Source organism: Acinonyx jubatus, chromosome X (genome assembly GCF_027475565.1).
Source record: "Acinonyx jubatus isolate Ajub_Pintada_27869175 chromosome X, VMU_Ajub_asm_v1.0, whole genome shotgun sequence".
Classification (NCBI taxonomy): domain Eukaryota; kingdom Metazoa; phylum Chordata; class Mammalia; order Carnivora; family Felidae; genus Acinonyx; species Acinonyx jubatus.
The window spans coordinates 20295885-20316813 of NC_069389.1; the positions used below are offsets into that span (position 1 = coordinate 20295885).

The 20929-nt window shown below is 44.2% G+C and overlaps 1 protein-coding gene across 16 annotated transcripts in view; it reads right to left on the reverse strand.

Moving 5' to 3' along the window:
• Positions 1-20929, reverse strand: part of PCYT1B (phosphate cytidylyltransferase 1B, choline) — a 133095-nt gene that overhangs the window by 94988 nt on the left and 17178 nt on the right. Inside the window, exon 1 of one of the 16 annotated variants that reach the window (XM_053202185.1) lies at positions 8916-9042. The exons of 8 other annotated variants lie outside the window; for them this stretch is intronic. In XM_053202185.1, the coding sequence (XP_053058160.1) occupies positions 8916-8969 (54 nt within the window). In that variant the 5' untranslated portion in view covers positions 8970-9042. Of the gene's footprint in view, positions 1-3179; positions 3699-8915; positions 9043-20929 lie in introns of those variants that run through there. 7 more of the 16 variants (XM_053202190.1, XM_053202194.1, XM_053202183.1 and 4 more) reach the window with 7 other exon arrangements.

Here is a 20929-nt window from a genome sequence, read left to right on the forward strand (position 1 = left end):
TTTAAATAAAATTTTTACTTACAGACAATAGCATTCAGCAACCTAAGTTCACACTCCAGGTCTTGCAGTAAAGCTTTATGGCCCTTTATTTACCCAGAAATTTCCTTTTCCATATCCCTAGGTAAAGTCAGAGTGAGTTTGGGGAGCCAATGTGGGCCTCAGCTAATAAAAAGAGAACTACTTTGCTAATTGCTACTTTAAAAATTTTTTGTTGTTGTTTTAGAGAGAGAGAGAGAGAGAGAGACAGAATGTGTGATCAGGCGAGAGAGACAGAGGGAGAGGGAGGGAGGAGGAGGGAGAGGGAGAAAGGGAGAGAATCCCAAGCAGGCTCCTGGCTCAGCGCTGAGCACGTCAGGGCTCAATCTCACGATCACCGCGAGATCATGACCTGAGCTGAAATCAAGATTCGGACACTCAATTGACTGAGACACCCCGGCGCCCGCTACTTTAAGATGATGTTTTGTTACTGAGCCCTGTTTCCTCTAAACTGTATGAATTCACGTTTGAAAATAAGTGGGAGAAGGATCCTGTCCTCTGGAGGGGAATCTCTTAAATTTTTCATGAACTTTAAGTAACTTTGGAACTCAGCAGTCATACCTTGCTGACGGTTGTGGCACCAGTGACCCATGTGCGATTTTGATCATTATGGGTGGGTGCTGGGCATAACAAAGAATTTATACAATTTGAAATGTGAGGATATTAGCAAAGCTAAGGATCAACAGAAACTACTAAAAACCATAAAAAGAAATGCTATTTGACATTTTCCCTCACCACTCCCTCTTCAACAATCTTTGTTATTAAGTGGTTAACATGAGCCTAGCTATTCAAGTAAAATCACTAGCAAGGGAAAGTCCGACCCTCAAGTGTAAATCCAAACTTAGAATATACCCCTACAGTGATCAAAGTGTGCTGAGAAAAGGGGTTTCTAAAACCTGAGTAGTGGATTATAAATTGGCTGCAGCCCTGATTTAAACCGACCAAATTTTCAGTAGCCCATGACAATGATAGACAACTTGGAAAGCTTTTTTAACTCTTTTTAAGGTCATTCACTTATTCTGAGAGATACAGAGACAGCACAAGTGGGGGAGGGACAGAGAGAGAGGGAGAGAGAGACCCAAGCAGGCTCTGCACTGTCAGCCTAGAGCCCAACGTGGGGCCGGAACCCACGACAAGTGAGATCATGATCTGAGCTGAACCCGAGAGTCAGACACTCAACCGACTGAGCCCCCCAGGCGCCCCCTGTAAAGTTTTGTGTGTGTGTGTTTTTTTTAATCAGAGGTAGACCGAAGCCATTACTTTACCAGTTCAGCTTCTGTATACACACCCGCACTTACTTTAGGCTAGAACTGGCAAAAAGATGGGAAGGGAATGTACCTCACTCCAGGGTGTGTTGTACAGGAAAGATCTTCCACTTGGGATCTTCAAATCCCAGCTCAACTCCTTCGAAGCAGGGTGACTCTGGGAAAGTCACTCACCCTCTCTGAGCATCCATTTCCTTATTTCTAAAACAGCACAGAGGTGCAGGTGTAACCTTGCCAGCTTTGCAGGACTCTTTAGAGCCACCTCCGGGATGAGACGTCACAAGTGACAGTGCAAAGTACTTCAACTTTCTTCCTTCCCTTGACTTCCTCTGCCCACCCTCTCAGAATCAACCAAGGGGCAGAGGAGTTCAAAGGCAAAAAGGGAAGGAAAAGAAGTGAGCAGGAGAGTCAAATGATACAAACTGGAACTTGATGCTGCCTCTCTCTCCCCTGCACCATCTTCGCACCATCTTTGTTACAGGCTTTAAGTGGTCATTTGTGTTGTTTTTTCAACGCTCAATCAGGAGTTCTTTAGTGGTTCAGAGGAATCCTGCGGTAAGAAACTTATTGGAATGGTTTATATCCCACGAGAACATAGACCCTACATCACGTATGCCACTCAGTAAGTGGCTCAAATGCGGGACACATTAATATTAAACTGCCCTAAGAAAAATATATTTTATAAAACAGAAACACAGTGAACGAAAGCCCACAGCACTCTAATGTAATTTCTTGTGTTTTCATGTTTTTGGAAGTTGTTCTAAGCCTGCCTTTGAACCCTTGTAACCCTTATGAAGAAAAAGCAGTTCCATGATGGGCTGGCCTTGGAATCTGTGAGCCTTCATTTACAGAGTTCACAGAAAATGCTACATCACAAAATACTTTCTTAAAAACCTCTTCCCAGGGTCAAACTCCTTGGCCAATCAGAGTATTGCACCTTTTAACTTGGGGGAAACGACTACAAAAAGGATTGTTCTAACTAGTCTGTCACTTGAACTTGAGAGTTGGAAGAGAGGTCTTTCCAACTTTCACAGGACCTCAGGACACTGAAAACCCACCACCCATTTGGTGTTTTTGATTCCTTGAGGATATCCTAAGCTCAGGTGGTTGACAACCATCTTCCACACCTGCTAAAATAATCATGCACAAGGGCAGAAACAACTCATGAAATTTGGGATACCAGTCACTGAGATGGAAGGAAGCTCCGAGCACCCCCGTTTCCACACTTTCATTATTAAAGGCATGCAACCCGTTTCTAAGTAGTAAATGCAGCTTCCCCAGGTTTCTACTATCTGAAGACAAACCCTCCCAGCACACTCTGGAAATACTTAGGATTCATTTAAAATGCACCTTGCTTCTAAATGCATCACGGAGGGACCCTTTTACTTATTTATTTTGAAATGTTCAAACGAATGGGGAAGTTTTGCTTCCATATCGTTTTCATTTTTCCAAAATTGGCACTAGGCACCAAAATGAGTTGGGGACCGAATCATTCCTCAGCTAGAATTTAGAACTTAACAACGGACTCGTCCCAAGCTTTGCGAAGCGAATACCATTTTAAAACGCACTGTGGGATTTTTATCTTCAGACGAGAAGACACCTAAAAGGAAAAAGGCCATCCCCTCCTCCCAAGGCAGAAAAACAGCATAGCCCAAACAGCCCGTTTCCTACCCAGCCAATACAATAATGCTTTGTAAGCTGAGAGCAGCGCCCGGTATAGAAGCTAAGTATAAACAGCTGAGAAGGATTAGGCGGTAGCTCCATTCTCATTTACATGAAAATCCTCCAAGCATCGTTTTCCTCGCTGGCTGCAGGCGCAGAAGGAACTCTTTTGTGCCATAGCCAAGCATAACATTTGCATCCTTTGTCTTTACTTACCAGTCGAGGCTGTGGGCATGTGTGCTCTATTTCCTCCATGGTTTCTGAGGGAGGCTCATTGGAAAGGGATTTTGGGATACCTGTTTCTGACTCAGCATCAGTGGTAAGTACTGGCATGGCCAGTGAATGCTCCCTCCAGCTCTACACCCTCTGTGAGTCTCCTCCCAGGCAGAGAATGTTTTCTTTGTCACGTATTTTTCTCTTCTTCACCCATCCCCCTTCTTCGCCCCTTCTTTCTGTCTTCCCTGGGGGAAGTGAAGAGGTTACCCCCCCACACACCCCCTCCCGTTTCCTTCCCCAAGAAGCCAAAAGGCAAGGCCTCAGTTTATCACTATAACAACCAGACGGCACTGGTGCGGCGGGTGCGGGATACAGTACCTCATTTGCATGGAGCGCGCTGGTTGGCTACTGTCATCATAGTACCACTCCGCCGGGGAGCGGCAGGGCCCCATTGGCTGGCCGGCTGTGCCCACGGGCTCGAACTTGCTGCTTTTGTTTCTTCCGCTTGATTCAGTTGCAAAGGTCTCTGTCCGTGCGGGGCGAGGGACCCGCGCTGCACTAGCCAGATAGGATAAAACCGCTTCCTGAGGGGTCCGGGACTCCTCGAGGAAGGACGTAGCAGACCTCCATTAAAAAAAGGACCGTGTCCCTGGCATGAGTGTTTGATGTGCTATAGTCAGAATTTTGCTAAATAGCAGTCACCCTGAAGACAAAGCAACATTTGGGCCCAAACTCCCTGTGCCCACGATTGCCAGCTGGCCTGAGAGAGCCCCTCAGGGCACTTATTGTGGGCACCTGAGTGTTCATCCCCTTGACGTCAACAAGAGCACTGGCAGCACCCCCCACCCCCACCCCCAGGCCTGGTGTAGCTCCAGATCCTGCCCCTGGGGCTGCCCTGAGAGGAATTTTGAAGGAGGTAGATTGTCTGACAACCCGCCTCCCAGTTGCTTCCTCCCTCAACCACTTCTCCCCTCTCCCCGGCTATTCTGAGTTTCCTCAATGAAGTCTTGTTCCATACACTGGTCTCTTATTCCTCTGTTCCTATTTTACCAGTCCTGGGTCCCATTTCCTAAGCACCCTGCTCTCAGCCAAATGCACTTGCCAGTCACACAAACATTCCAGTTGGGGTGTTAGTGATGATGTGCCTTAATGTCTAAATCATCCATGAATATCCCCCATTGTAAGAGGGGCGTTCCAAAGACACACACTCAAAGAACTTACAAAGGTATTCGTTCTGGTGAAATATCACACTTATAGTAACATTAATAAAAATCATGGCAGTTGCTACCATTTCTAAAGCACAGGCACAGTGCTTTACCCAGATTTTGTTTAATCTCCGTTAGAACCCAAAGTCGATCCTATTACTAGTCCCATTTAAATTGCAATTGAGAGTAATTGCCGAGGGCCTCAAACTCATAAGCAGAGTTGCAAGGATTGGAAAGATTTGCGGGGGATGGGGGTGGGAGCTGGGATGTAGCAGGTGTAGTAGTAGAAAAAGCACCTAGGTAGGAGTCCTCATAAGACAAGTCCCTGGGCTTCTAGATCTTTCATCTTAATCTATAACAGTATTTTTCGTTCAAGTGTAGTCCAGGACCAGCAGTACCAACATCAGCATCATCTGGGAACTCTTAAAAATGCAAATTATTGGCCCCTCAAGACCTGATTCCGTACGTCTGGTGTCAGGCCAGCAATTGCATTTCTAACAAGTTCCCAGGTGATATTAATGCTGCAGGTCCAAGGACCATACTTCGAGAACCAATAGTCCAAAGGATGGGAGAAAGGGGAACCCTCTTGCACTGTTGATGGGAATGCAAACTGGTACAGTCACTCTGGAGAACAGTGTGGAGCTTCCTCAAAAAACTAAAAATAGAACTACCCTATGATCCAGCAATGGCACTACTAGGTATTTATCCAAAAGATACAAAAATACAGGTTCGAAGGGGTACATGCACCCCGATGTGTATGGCAGCATTATCAACAATAGCCAAACTATGGAAAGAGCCCAAATGTCCATCGACTGATGAATGGATAAAGAAGTGTGTATACACACACACGTACAAACACAAAATGGAATATTATTCACCCATTAAAAACAATGAAATCTTGTGATTTGCAATGACATAGATGGAGCTAGAATGTATTATGTTAAGCGAAATAGGTCAGAGAAAGACAAATACCGTATGACTTAACTCGTATGTGGAATTTAAGAAACAAAACAGATGAACCTATGGGAGTTGTGGGGGAGAGAAGAGAGGGAAACAAACCATAAGAGACTCTTAATGACAGAGAAAAAACTGGGTTGACAGAGGGAGGTAGGTGGGGGATGGGCTAGATGGGTGATGGGCATTCAGGCAGGCACTTGTGATGAGCACTGAGTGTTGTATGTAAGTGATGAATCACTGAATTCTACTCCTGAAACCAATATTGCACTGCATGTTAACTAAAATTTAAATTTAAAAAAGGGTGGGATAAAAACACTGTCCTGCTTCCCTCACAGAATTTGGGAGACCAAATAAATATTATGTGAAAGCACTTTGTAAATTAGAATGTGGCATATTCATATAGGGGCATTATTTTCATTGCCCCTCAGATCAAGAGAGCTAGCCTTAAAAAAAAGAAAAGGGATTCTGCAGCATAGATTTTCAGTTACACATCCTGGCGCTTTAAATGAGAATGGCATCATCTGACATCCCCATTATTACCTATGCTTAAGAGAGCTCCAGTGATGCAGGAATTCCAGTGACACTGGGTCGTCTGAAAAGGGGTCATCCCACCCACTTCCTAGCCTTTCCTTCCTGCCCTGTCTGCCCTCCTGGAAACACAAAACACCTCAAGCTGCAAGTTTATCTCTAACAAGCCTGGAAGAGCCAAACCCTACAATACACTTAAGAGGTCCTTTCCCCCTGTGCTGGGTGATATGGGAGTGATATTGTTCATCTCATCTCAATATTTTCTTTACCTTACAGTGGCAGTTCCCAAATGTGGTCCCCAAAGGAGCCACAACAGCAGCCCTGGGAACTTGTCAGAAATTCTTCCTTCCCTGCCACAGATTACTGAATCAGACGGTGGCGGTGGCGACGAGGAATCTGTGTTTCAGTGAAATCTGCAGGTTCTGCCACTTGGTAAAGTTTGAGAACCACTGTCTAGAGCCACACGGTCCCATTGGAAAGCACTTAACCCCCCTTAACCCCCACTAGGTTCTGGGCCACTTGCCAGCTTGGTTCCTAATTGGTCCTCGAATTCCCTTTCTAGAAGGGAATTCTAGATGGAAGGCTCATCTGCTCACCTGCCTATTTAGCAGAGTCCTGGTGTCCAGCAGGGTCCTTGTGGGAGTAATTTTAACGTGGGGGCTTCCACATGCTGTTAAGGTGATTAGCTGAGAATGACCAGTTAATTCCACAGTATGGAATTAAATGTTCCGTAACCCTCTAGGGGTTAGCAGAGGGGAAGGGGATGACTGTAAAGGGATAGCAGAAGGTAAGTTATGGGGGTGATAGAATTGTTCCCTATCCTGATATAGTAATGGTTACACAAGTCTATACCTGTGTTAACATTGTTAAAAACTCCGTGGAGGACATTTGTCAGTACATGCGAACAGCCTTTAGAACATGCATGCCCTTGGACCTAGGAATTCCTCCTGGGAACCTATCGCCAAAGAAATAATCAGAGGAGCACACGAATAATTATGTACAAAGACGCTTAATTCAGAATTACTTATAACAGGCAAAAAAAAATAGAACTTACAGCAATAGGAGTAATGGTTAAAACAAAATACATTCATATAGTGTTATACATGCGTTAGCGGTCATGTTTTTGAAGCCATTCTAATGCTATGGCTACATGTTAACATTACATCACCAAAAAAAGCAGACCACAAAATAAGATACCAAAAGATATGTACATGCCTAGAGAAAAGTCCCACAGGGAAGTACACCAAGATGTGAAAAGTGACATCTTTAAGCTGTGGGATCAGGGGCGATATTTGCTTTCTTTTTTGTATCTTCGTATCTATAACAAGTATGTAAAAGATGAACATCTATTACCCTTTTAGTCAGGAAAAGAATGAACATCACCCCTCCTCCCCAACGGTATGAAGGGCTGGGTATGGGGTCGGGGTGAAGCAGACAGACATTGGCACATGAACATACACAAAGAGGCAGGGACTCAGTGAAAGGAAACAAGAAAGCTAAAAGCGAGGAACAAGCTGGGAGAGTCCTCTCCAGTTAGGATAAGTAGAGGCATCGTGTTGGAGGCAGGCTGTCCAGAAAATCTCCAGGGAGCATTTGGGGCCAGGGGTCCTGAGTCCTGTACCCTGCGCGAGCAGGGCACGGCTTCAGTGAGAGCTCGGCACATCGGCGCTGCCGCTCACATGCACAGCCGTCGTTATCTCCCCCATTTATTGAGTACCTCTTACATTCCTAGCACTGTGCTGGGTACTTATCCTGGGCTACTTGTAAGTCCCACAACAGCTGAGCAGATAGCAACAGGGGCCCCCCTCTGCAGACGAGGAGACCAACCTGCAGAGACTTCAGCTTAGAAGAGACCTACAAAATGACATTATTCTTCCTACAAGCGGTATGCCCTTGAACAACATCATATTGTTGAAAGTCCATTCCCAAAGATCTGCAGGGAAGAACTAAAATTATCTCTTTAGAGCAGGAGCCCGTGTGAGCCCGATCCCCCCAGGCCTCACTGTGGTGGACAACGGCCGGCCCGCTGCCACCTGCTCTCAACTGCATCTCTGTGTGAGGGCTTGCTCTGGCCATGGGAGACCCCCCAACAGCAGCCCCGGGGAGGCAGAGCTGAGGGGCTGGGAAATTAACAGCCCAAATCCCTAAGAGCTCTCAAGCAGTGACTGACAGGAGCAAAAGTCTAAACACCCCCGTGGGCTCAGCCCTCAAGTGGGATGACTCCAAATCGTGTGCTCCCCGTGGACAGAGGTCCCCAGTGGGATTCAGTTCCACTTGCCATGGTGTGGCTGGCTTGACAGTGCTCCCGCCATCGCCCGGCTTTATTCCCTCGTCTTGCTTGCCCACACTGCTGCCGCTGTTTCCTGGGCTCACTTCCCAAACAAACTGCTGGAACTTGAATCTTTGTCTCAGGATCTGCTCCTGGGACATCTCCAATTAAGACTATTTCAGCGCCCCATCGTAAAGTTAATATCTGTTTCTTATGGCAAAATGTCTTATATACTCATATGGATAAAAATGAGCCATAACACCATATGGAAATGTCTGTTCGCCTGTGTTTTTGAAGTAGGCCTTACACTTAAGAGTCTTCTTCTTTCAAAACGTCTTTTCTTTACCTTTTTTATTTTCCAATCTTTAGTCCTCCCTTTAGAAAATTTTATGTCCATTGTATAAAAATGTTAGCTCAACCGTAGTGGTAATTTTAAATTATTTAGCTACAGTCTGTATGTCCCTCCATATATTATACTGCTCCTACTATTTATCAAGAATGCCGTATGTAAAACCCCCTTCCAGGGGCGCCTGGGTGGCTCAGTCAAACATCCGACTTCGGCCCAGGTCGTGATCTCATGGTTGGTGGGTTCAAGCCCCGCATCAGGCTCTGTGCTGATGGCTCAGAGCCTGGAGCCTGCTTCGGATTTTGTGTCTCCCTCTCTCTCTGCCCCTCCCCCACTCACACTCTGTGTCTCTCTCTCCTTAAAAAATAAACATTAACAAAAAAATTTAAAAAAAAAAGAAACCTCCTTCCTCTGAAATCCCTCCTCCTTACCATCAGTCGTGACTTCACTGTTTCTTCCACCTTCCCTTTTTCTTTCTCATTCATTTTTTCTCATTGCCTCAGATCTACCAAGCAAGGAGCTTATTAAAGAAAGGAGATTGAAAGAGCAACATAAAGTGGACAGAATTTAGTGTTTCCCGGAAACTATTATGACCTTCTATGGAATTTTGTTACATTCATGGCTCTATTTGGAGCCCCTTACTCAGTTTTCCACATGTGGCTTATGGTTTGGGCCTGAAACCTGACCTAGTCGAGCAAAAAATTCAACCATACTAAGTAATGAAACCCACATATAAATCCTTTTCACCTACTTCGGGAAAATTGTGGTAATAAAAATGTTTTCCATTGTAAAGCATTTCACCCCTCACTTGGTGCTTTTCCACATTAAATTATATCATAATAGCACTCTGAGATAGACAAGTTTTCATACTGAAAATTTTCAAATGAGCAAACAGAATCAGAGAGGTTAAGTGACTTGAGTAGGGTCACACAGTAAGGGGGACAAACTATCACCTGAATCCAGGTCTCTTGAATCAAAGTTCAACTCTGTTTTCCACTACACTACACTGTCTCCCTTTTTGATGTAGTTATATTTGCTTTGTTAACAATGCTGCTGAGCTGACTCATGCATATTTCATCATCCAAAATAGCCCCTTCACCGCTTTCCTATTGAATTCATGTAACATGAAGCACTCTTCACTTAAATTCATTCACTTCACTTCCTATCTCTAAAACCATGGACCTGGACTCATTGTAGGTGCTTGCATTTAATTATGACAGAGAAATAAACACAGAGGCATTGCCAGATTCACCAGTGGGTCAAGAGCCAGGCCGATAAAGGCCATTAGGGGGGAAAAAATAATGGTCAGACATAACAAGTAGTCAGAGCTTCAAAACTTACTTTTTGAAAAACAAAATCAAGAAGATAGAATGAAGGTGCTTTATTTTATCCTTAACAGGGACTTTCTTCCTTTTGGGGCTTCTGTCATAATCAGAAAAGAATTAACTTTCACCCATTCGTTTGACCAAAATTTATTGAGTCTAAGCACTGTTTTTTTTTTTATTTTGAATTTTTAAATTTTTTATTTTAGAGAGAGAGTGTGTGAGTGGGGGAGAGGGGCAGATGGGGAGAGAGAATCCTGTTTTAAAATTTTATAATGTTTATTTATTTTTTTTTTTTGAAAGAGAGAGAGAGAGAGCGCATGTGTGTGAGTGGAGGAGGGGCAGAGAGAGAGGGAGACACAGAATCAAGGCAGGTTCAAAGTTCCGAGATGTCAGTATAGAGCCAGATGTGGGGCTCAAACCCACGAAACGTGAGATCATGACCTGAGCCAAAGTCAGACACTTAACCAACTGAGCCACCCAGCAGCTGATGGGGAGAGAGAATCCTAAGCAGGTTCCACGCTAACCCCAACGCTGGGCTCAATCCCATGACCCTGGGATCATGACCTGAGTGGAAATCAAGAGTCGGACACTCAACCAACTGAGACACCCAGGCACCCCAAGATTAAGCACTGCTTTAAGGTGCTGGGGAACAATTGCACAGACCCAACATGACTAACCTCCTGCATGAATGAAAATGCCACCAATGAGATGTCATCTTACATCTTACATTTAAAAGATATAAACATGAGACATAAGTCAGAAATGACCAGTCAGGAGCTCCATTTCTTAGCATTCAAAGACGCCATGCCATAGTGGCTGCGGCTGTGTTTGAGAAGGTCCTAAAAGAGGTAATTTGTTTTTATCTATATGAGATGTGTTTATCTAAATGCTGGTGATCAAATCAGTTATAAATAAAGTACATTTTGTTTTGCTATAGCAAAACAGATAGGATAGCAGGGCTTTTTTAAATAAATTAAAGTTGCCCTAGCTGGAATAAATCATTCTTATTGACATTAGCAGCTGTGTAGTCAGTAAAGAATTATTGTTGCTATTACTTGGTGGTATTTATAAACACTTTTACTTTCTAAGTGCTTTACAATCACTTATTGTCTAATTAATATCTAATCATCTGTTTACAAGTAATAATCACACATGTAGTGCAGTTTAATCAAAACTCCAAATGCAGCCGCCATCATACTCAAGAATATTGTGTAAATTTTGGTCTCTCCGTGATGGGGTTTGGGTCCAGACATGTGGCTGAAACAGACACAACAGGAAAAAAATGAATAAAGACTCCTCCCTTGGATTTGAGCACAATTTGGATTCACAACTTTTGCATGTCAAATATATTATCTGAATGTCAGTGGATAAGTAAAAATACAGGTAATTTTCACCACTTAATGGCTCAATTACACATAGGAAAGTTTTCATTTGAGCCACAAAATTGGATGATAGTTTATGATAAATGTTCAAGGGTAGGCACTGACTTCGCATTGCAAGTGTTAGTCACAATCACCATTTTGGTGAGTATCGTGAAAAAGATCAAATGTAGAAAAGGTGGCTCAAGGACCACCAAGGTTAATCTAACACACGGTCAAGTCTAGACCAAGCTGTGGTCAGTACAAACACCTGCCAGTCTTAATTACCTACGGAGCGTAAGTGGACTTACTACCACACGCCCGTCAGTCTCCCCAAGTGTTATTCTAGAAGTAATTACGGCAACCATGGAAGGATTTTTTTTTTTTTGTATGCAGGTGAAGGATGTGCATACTAATGCAGTTTTTCCATAAATTTTCCGACAAGTAGAATTGCTGAGTCGGGCTACTTGCATTGTCAAGGCTTTTTGTGTATGTTTTTCAATACTATTATCAAATTGTCTTGACCAAATTTATACTTCCTCTGATACTCCTAAAGGGTTGTCTTTCTTGGCTCCTGATATGCTGAAACCAGTTTGCTTCCTTCTTGCATCGCCACCAGATGCGGTTTCCCAGTACAGCAGCAAATACTGCTGTGTCCTGAGGATTGTGCCTGGGGCCTTGTGAACGTGATCCAAACGTGCCTGACTGGCAAGTGAGTGATCAAGGCCACCTGGTGCCACGATGATGGGCACTCATTCACAGGTAGACCGTTGTTACAATCCTTGCACTTTATACTGATTTTGAATGGCACGGACCCAAGAGTGAACTCTTCATCTTGCAAAATCTGCCCCCAGCATCTTTGAATGCTCAAAGAGAGATTCGGTTTGGGGGCACCTGCCTGGCTCAGTCAGTGGAGCGTAGGACTCGATCTTGGAGTTGTGAGTTAGGGCCCTACGTTGGATGGAGAGATTACTTAAAAATAAGATCTTAAAAAAAAGAGAGATTTGGTTTTATCTTCTGTAGTAGTTTCCTGTTGCTGTTTGTAGCAATGTACTACAAACGTCGTAGCTTGAAACAACACAAATGTCTTATCTTAGTTCTGGAGGTCAGAAGTCTTGACGGAACTCAGCAGGCTAAAATCCGTGTATCAGCAAGACTGCATTTCTTCTGGAGGCTCTAGGGGAAAAATCTGTTTCCTTGCCTCTTCCATCTTCTAGAGCTGCCTGCATTCCTTGGCTCACAGCCCTGTGCCTTCCATCTCCCAAGCCAGCACCGCATCAGCCCAGCCTCTGCTTCAATAGCCAACCTTCTCTAACTCTCTTGCCTGCCCCTTTCACTTGAAAATACCGTTGCGATTCCATTAGGCATTCGGATAATCCAGGATAATCTCTGCCATCTCAAGATCTTTAACTTAATCACATCTGCGAAATCCCTTTTGCCATGTTGAGTGACATAGTTACAGGTTCCCAGGTTCCGGGAAATAGAATGTAGACATCTTTCGGGGGCTATTATTCTGCCTACCACACATTCCTGAGCATGAATCAGACGGGCTATTTCACGTGCAGATATTTGAACAATACACTGCCTATAATTTAAAAACATGGTAATTTGTAACCCCCTGCTCTGTGTCACGCACAGGCACTGTGCCAGGTTTGCAGGTAAGAGTCAGTGCATAGAGAGGTTAAGTAATTTTCCCAAGGTCACAGAGCTGGTCAGTGGCAGAGCTGAGTTTCAAACTCAGGTCTGTCGGACTTCAAAGCCTGTGTTCATCGTGGGCCTGTGTTCATCGTGGGCCGTGGCTGTAGCTCAACATTTCCCGCGCTCTGCTCAATTTGCTCTCCTTGGCTAGCCTTCATGTTGAGAGCTTTTCACTTAGTTTGACATTGAACGATACAACCTAACCAGATAAAACCTTTTAAGCCCCGATGAATCTCATATTTGACTCATTCAGCAGGTGCCAGTGGAGGATGCCATCAGGAAACACTCATTCACGATGTCTCCACATGCTCTAATAAATCTTCCCCAAAGTAGCATCCGGCGGGTTCTTCCTCCATAATACAAACAGAAGTGCGCCCGCCAGGTTATCTTCTCCGTGGGTGAAATGTAAATGTCTGAATAGTATCAGGTGGTGGCAGTGAGAAATAATCTTTCCAACAGCCTACAAGTATACCCACTATCTTATTCTTTTTTTAAATATTTATTTTTGAGAGAGAGAGAGACAGAGGATCCAAAGTGGGCTCTGCACCAATGGCAGAGAGCCCTATGCGGGACTCGAACTCAAAAATCCATGCGATCATGACCCGAGGCAAAGGCGAATGCTTAATCGACTGAGCCACCCAGGCGCGCCCCGTCTCCGCTGTCTTATTCTTGAAAAAAGAGAGCCTGACACTTTAGGAGCCTCATTTCGTGTGTTAATCAAGTTTCTCATCCTCTCTGATTTACTTCGTAAAGTTCTCAGCCTCAGTTGCACATGACAATCAGCTGGGGAGCTTTCAAAACTACAGAAACCTGGTCCCCACACCCGGGAGATTCTGGCCTCACAGGGGTGGGTTGCAGCATCAGGACTTTTAAAAATACAGAATGGGGGTGCCTGGGTGGCTATGTCGGTTAAGTGTCCGACTTGGGCCTCAGGTCATGATCTTGTGGTTTGCGGGTTCGAGCCCCACATCGGGCTCTGTGCTGACAGCTCACAGCTCAGACGGAGCCTGCAGCCTGCCTCAGATTCTGTGTCTCCCTCTCTTTCTCTCTCTCCCCATCCCCTGCTTGTGCTCTCTCTGTCTCTCTCAAAAATAAATGAACATTAAAAAAACAGACTTTAAAAATGCAGAACAACAACAAAAAAGGTTTAGAGCCACAGAGACGAAGTGAAGCAGAGATGATGAGAGACTTTATTAAGACATAGGTTTTGATGCTCAACTATTGGACTCACTTTTTGCCAAGAATGTCTGCTTTGTTTGCATCGAAAACAATAAACCCTATTAATGTATGTATCCCAAGAAGGCGGCCACGTAAAAACCTTCACTGTGTCCAAAAGCAATCGTTTGAAACACCTACTCTACTTCAGTGCCAGGGGAGGGGCTCTGTGGAATGACTCCCTAATGGCGCTTGACAGTAAGTGTAGACAGTCAATGTGCTTCCACTGAAGCCCACTCTGGCTACCAGAAGAAATACTCTTCGGTAAGTAAGTAAGCAAGCATGAGATAAGCACACTTTGAAAGAAAGATAGTCCTTTATTTCCTCAAAGTAGCCTGGAGAACCTCACCACACCATTCAAGTGTAGGAATTCAAAAGAAACAAAACCATCAGCATTAAACCATGGCAGTCCCTAGCATGTAAAATACTACCCTTGCTCAGAACGTTTTTGGAATAAATCTTCCGGAAGTTGCATCACAGAAATTTTATAACGCCACTTCTGAAAATCAGTTTTGGGGGCTGTAGAGCATGCAACTCTTGATCTCAGGGTTGTGAGTTCGAGCCCCATGTTGGGTACAGAGATTATTTAAAATCTTAAAAAGACAAAGAGTTTTTATATAACCAAATCAGTATTTTTTTTATCCAAAGTGGTATTAACCAGATTTCCAGAATTACTCTTCACCTATCAAACTATCAGTTGGCTTTAGGTTATTTCAAAAATGTAGGAAATAACCCTCAAGGATGATTGATTGTACCCTCTGTTGACATCCAAGAAATTCCTGAAGGGCGAGAGATCTTAAGTGACAAAGGTGACCCCAAGGCTCTAAGGTCAGTTCTTTAGAGCAGAGGTTCTCATACTTTAATGTGCATAAGAATCACCCAGAGAGTTTGTTAAACTGCTTTCCCAGGCCGCACTCCCAGAGATTCTAATCAGTAGGCCAGGGTAGGCCCTCAACTTGACTTTGAGCAACACTGTTGTAGAGCAAAACTGAAGATAAAAATACAGAGGTGAATGTATGCGTTTTACTATCCCGTTTTCAAAAACAACAGAAATTGTCCAAAGGACTCAGGAGTCAACTTGGAAACACTCTTGCCTGCCTAAGATGAAAAGTTGAAGCATCGTTAAGGATGAGAAGTGCAATGTATTGAAATCCATCAACTGTGTTTAAATCCACCAGTTCATAATACTATAGAACAGAGTCCCAAACAAACCAAAGACGTCAGTTGTCTGCATCGGCAGCTGCAACGGGTCACAGGCATTATTTTGAAAACTGGAAGCCAGAGGGAAAGAATCAGGCATTTATCTTACCTTTTCTATACAAACGTACTTCTGAGTGACCAAGTAGTAAGGAGAAACAGATCGTCTTAGAATGAGTAATGAAAGTATGGAGGTAATGAAGAAGGTAACGCATTAGACTCTCCCTGTTTTCAAACCCCTCATGAATGAGTGGATCTAGGCATGGGGCATCAACAACTGCCAGCATGACAAAAAGACAGACAACCGCCAATGTCATACACTCCAGAGAGAGACACACACACCACCTATCAAGTAGTTTCCCAAGTAAATAGAACCTGCTTTTGATCACACCTCTTGATCCAAGACCAATTTATGGGAAATAAAGAAGGGATAAAGGAGTACATTAACACCACAGGGATGCAATCAGCAAAATCCAGATTGTAGGAAGCTCTATAGGACAAACTTAGTTGCTGCAACCAAAAAATTGCAAGAAACCTAAGGATTAAACAAGATCTAAAAGACACAGCCATCAATTGCAATGTAAACCCCGTATTACTAGGATCGCAATTCAAAACACTGTAAAAAAAATTACAACGTGCATGAGACAATGAGAAATTTGGACAGTTTCTGGATGCTGTAGTAGGATTATTAGTAAATGTTTCAGGTATGATACTGATATCATGTTTATGGGTTTTTAAAATTTTTTTAATGTTTATTTACTTTTTTGAGACAGAGAGACAGAGTCCGAGTGGAGAGAGGGGACAGAGAGAAGGAGACACAGAATCCGAAGCAGGGTCCAGTCTCTGAGCCATCAGCACAGAGCCCGATGTGGGGCTCAAACCCACAGACCATGGGATCATGACCTGAGCCAAAGCTGGATGCCCAACCGACTGAGCCACACAGGTGCCCCATGTTTATGGTTTTTTTAAACTTTATTTTAGAAATATGCACTGAAGTATTTGCAGATGAATTATATTGTGTGGGTGTGGGGAGTGGATAGGGCTCTAGATGACAGCTTCTCAACTGGCTGCAACTTTGTCCCCCCAGCGTACATTTAGTGATGTCTGGAGATATTTTTCTTGACCACGTGTGTGTGTGGGTGGGGGGGGGGGGGCCGGTGATGCTCCAGGCATTTAGTGCTAAACATCCTACAATGCACAGAAATAGCCCTCCAACGTGGGGGAATGGGTCTGCGCTGACACCCTGCCTGACAACATTGAATGTGTCCACATGGCTAGCGCTGGCAAAGACTTGAACTGCGGCTCATCTGAGTGTCCGTCAGTCGGCAGAGGCAGACCGTGAGAGGTGGGAGGCCTGTTAGGAGCTGCTAGGAGGCCACCTCCTGCCTGTCCCTATCTCCCGCTGACAGACCCCCAGGAAGCAGTTCCTAACTGCCTCTTGAGTTCTGCTGAGATATGGGGCTTCTGGCCCTGTCCCCCTCCGCATCAGCCCTGCGGAGTAGAAAACCGGTTAGTTGCCATCTACAATGGGCTCCTCAGCAGCAGGAGTCTAGAGGTCATCTGGCCTCTTTTGTTGCCCTGCTGTCCTTGGCATAGGAGACAAGGACCACGGAAAGCTGGCACCGATGGTACATATCTTTCACTAAGTAATAAACTTTCTGAATCCCAAAGCGACTCAATGTACTTTTACCAGTCAAGTCAGTCAGAACTCAGCTTTAGCTTCCCCTTGTCTCGTGTGTGTACAACGATCTGCCCAAAATGTCAATGCCAAGGTTGAGAAGCTCTGCATGAAACAATATTAGTAGTGGGCTGATTGTTATTGAAGCTGCACGACAAGTACATGAACAGCACAAATGGGGAGATACTGTTTTGTCTAATTCTGCATATGTTAAAAACTATTGATAATACAAGCTGTATTTACAATTTTTTTACTTTTTTTTAAAGTAGACTTCATGCCCAGTGTGGGGTTGGAACTCACAGCCCTGAGATCTAGAGTCACATGCTCTACTGACTGAGGCAGCCAGGCACCCCAAAAGCTGTATTTCTTTTTAAAAAGATAAAAATCGGTCACCTTGCTTTATGAGATGTCTAACACTTTAAGTGCACGTACTGAGGCAATCTGCAGATGGGAACAAATTTGCCATCAGGCTTGTAGTTCCACTACCAAATTACAAACTGCGTTCTTGAGCAAATTATGTAACTTCTCTAAACCTCAGTTTCCTCACCAATAAAATAAGACTAATTATGCCCCTGAGGGTTCCATAGGGATTAAATATAAGTGTTTAGCTGAGTGTTTTACATATATACCTTTCTTAGACCTCCTTCCTTTGTTCTTTTTGTTTGCTACTCTTCAATTCAGAAATGGAAAGAGCTCTTCTTGTCACTTTGACAAGTAATTTTGATCCAGCCAATTTCTTTTCAAACCATTCCCTGGAAAAGTGTAGATGGCGCTGGTATAAAACGTTTGGTTCTAAGGGTTTAAAACAACCAACTCGGAGGCTGAGTCGCTCACTTGGTTGTGCATCTGACTTTTGATTTCCGTTCAGGTCGTGATCTTGGGGTTGTGAGATTGACCCCTGAGTCGGGCTCTGTGCTGAGTGTGCAGCCTGCTTGGGATCCTCTCTCTTCCTCTGCCCTTCTCCTCCACCCCCTCTCTCTCCTTCTGTAAAGTTAAAAATTAAAAAAAAAAAAAAAGACAAACCAACAACAACAAACCCTAGAGGGACCCCAGAGGAATGGGGAGTAAGAAGAACGTATATGATTAATTCATTAGTTCTCAATCCAGGATGACTTTGCCCCACAGAGAACATGTCACCATGTCTGGAAACATTTTTGGTTGTCAAGACTTGGGTGGGGCGGTGCTACTAGGCTATACTGTAGAGACCAGGGGTACTGGCTAGAGACCAGCGATGTTGCTGAACAACCCACTATATGCACAGGATTGCTCCCCACAATGAGGAATTGTCTGGCCCCCAATATCATCAATACCGAGGTTGAGAAACCCTGGGCTAACGTGACCAAAACTCCTTGATGAAGCTTTTCCTAGATAATTAACTTTACCTTTCTTTGTTCTTCTTATCCACACATACAGGTTATTAAAGACATGCTCAGGAGAAATCATTCAAAATGTGATTACTCTAGCTCTGTGGCCCTAATTTGTTATTCATTTCTTGAAGAGAAAAAAATCTGAGTAGTGTTCTGATTTTATTGCCTTTGAGTTTCAAATAGCAAACTTGAAGCATGCACTGATTACCTTCTTAATTAATAGGCTGTGAAGGCAGGGCATCACTTTATTAACCAGTGGGAAGGAGGTACGGTCTCTCAACAGCTTAGTAGTCTTTATTCCCAACTGTGACACCAAAGGGGGAGGATTGGGATGAAGGGGATGCAGACAGCGCTCCCCAACAGATATATTTTTCGTGTTAAAATAGTTCACCTTAGTTTCAATGACACCCGCCTACAATGTCGTTATTCAATAGAAAACATTATGGATAATCTGCCCCCCATCCCACATCCACCTTTTAAAGTCAAGATGCCTGGGGTGCCTGGCTGGCTCAGGTGGTAGAGCACGTGACCCTTGATCTCAGAGTTGTGAGTTCAAGCCCCATACTGGGTACAGCGATGACTTTAAAAAAAAATAAAGAGGGGCGCCTGGGTGGCTCAGTCGATTAAGTGGCCAACTTCAGCTCAGGTCATGATCTCGCGGTCCATGAGTTCAAGTCCCGCATCAGGCTCTGTGCTGATAGCTCAGAGCCTGGAGCCTGCTTCTGTTTCTGTGTCTCCCTCTCTCTCTGCCCCTCCCCCGTTTGTGCTCTGTCTCTCTGCCTTTCAAAAATGAATAAATGTTAAAAAAAATTTTTTTTAAATAAAAGAAATAAAGATACTTGACCTCAAGACCACAGGGCCATAGGTAAATGGTGGTAACCGTATTCTACTGGCAAACAATAGCAAGGCCATTCCTATGAGACGTGTCATGTGTGTCACGCGGCAATGGGGCAAACACGTTTGAGAAGATAAACAGTGGGGTGGGGAATCTGTACAGATGGTAGAAATGCTTAAGCATCTATGAGGTAGTTCCTTTTACTCTATCTGGCCCTCAACTCACTCCACCCCTTCTATGAATACAGCCCCCAGCCCAGGGAATTGGGTTGGGACACCTGATGAAGAAACCAAGCCTTGGGCTATTCAGTGGTTCCTCAGATCTTCAGATTCCCTCTTTCAGAAATTAGAACTAAGAGATGCCAACTGAGTAGATCAGGGGATTAGAGTAAATATGTCTGCAAATGAGCCTTTCCGAGGCCTTGTCAAGCTGCTCCTGTTCCTTTCCTTGCTTTTCAGCTTTCTGTGGGTTCTATTAGATAGACTTTTGCATTTGCCCTACTGAAAAAGCTAGCTCAGCGGCTACTGTTCCTTGAAACCCAGCACTGGGTCTGAGACAGATGTGCACACATCCCCCCACCCCCGCCCCAGACGAGACTAACAGGAGAAATGAAGCCAAGGGCTAACAGGGAAAGGCCACTTAACAGGTACTTATGCTTCACGCCTAGGAACATCAGGGGATGACACTCTTTCCAGAGACCAGCTCAGAGTAAATTCACCTCATAAACCCCATAATCTAGATGTACCACACTTTTGATACTTTTGTATACAAACTTACGACTCCTTTGGTGTGATTATATTGAATCATTATTTATCTCATGATGTTACCTAATTCTCACTTGTAACCTTGACATCTGTCTCTCCTATTGTTAATCAACCCATCAACCAGGCTTGGGAAGATCAGTTCGTACCTCCAGGATCCATTCACTTTCTTACATCATCCTCAACCCTCCCACGGGCTTCTGCCTCCAGCACTCCCCTAAAGCTCAGTTACGTTTCTACGTGAGTGTTTCTTAGCTGCACAGGAGGACCTTTTGGAGCAGCGGTCCTTTACTTAGGGATAATTTGTATCCCGCTCCCCAAGGGTGATTTTGTAGTGTCTGGACACAGTTGTTGTTGTTTTTAAGATTTTATTTATTTATTTATTTATTTGTTGGGGGGGTGCAGAGGAAAAGGGAGAGAATCCTAAGCAGGATCCATGTCCAGAGCCAATGCAGGGCTCCATCGCACGACTGTGAGATCACGACCTGAGCCAAAATCGAGAGTCAGATGCTTAAATGACTGAACCATCCAGGTGCCACTAAGATTTTATTCTTAAGTAATCTCTACACCTAACGTGGCGCTCGAAATTACAACCCTGAGATCAAGAGTTGCATGCTCCGCCGAGTGAGCCAGCCAGGTGCCCCTGGACAAAGTTTTGATTGTTACAACTTGGGGGGTGCTACTGACATCTGGTGGGTAAAGACTAAGGACGCTGTAAACATGCTACAACGCACAAGAAAACCCCCCATAACGAAGAATTAACCAACCCAAATTGTCAATAATGCCAAAGCTGAGAAACCTTGCTTTAAGGCAAAGATGGATCTTTGCAAGAAATAACACAATTCAAAATGGGCAAAGGATTTGAAAAGACGTTTCTCCAAAGAAGATACACAAATGGCCAATAGATATGTGAACAATGCACAACCTCTTTAGCCATTAGGGACATGCAAACCAAAACCACAATGAGACACCACCTCACACCCACTAGGATGGCTAAAATTTTGAAAATGG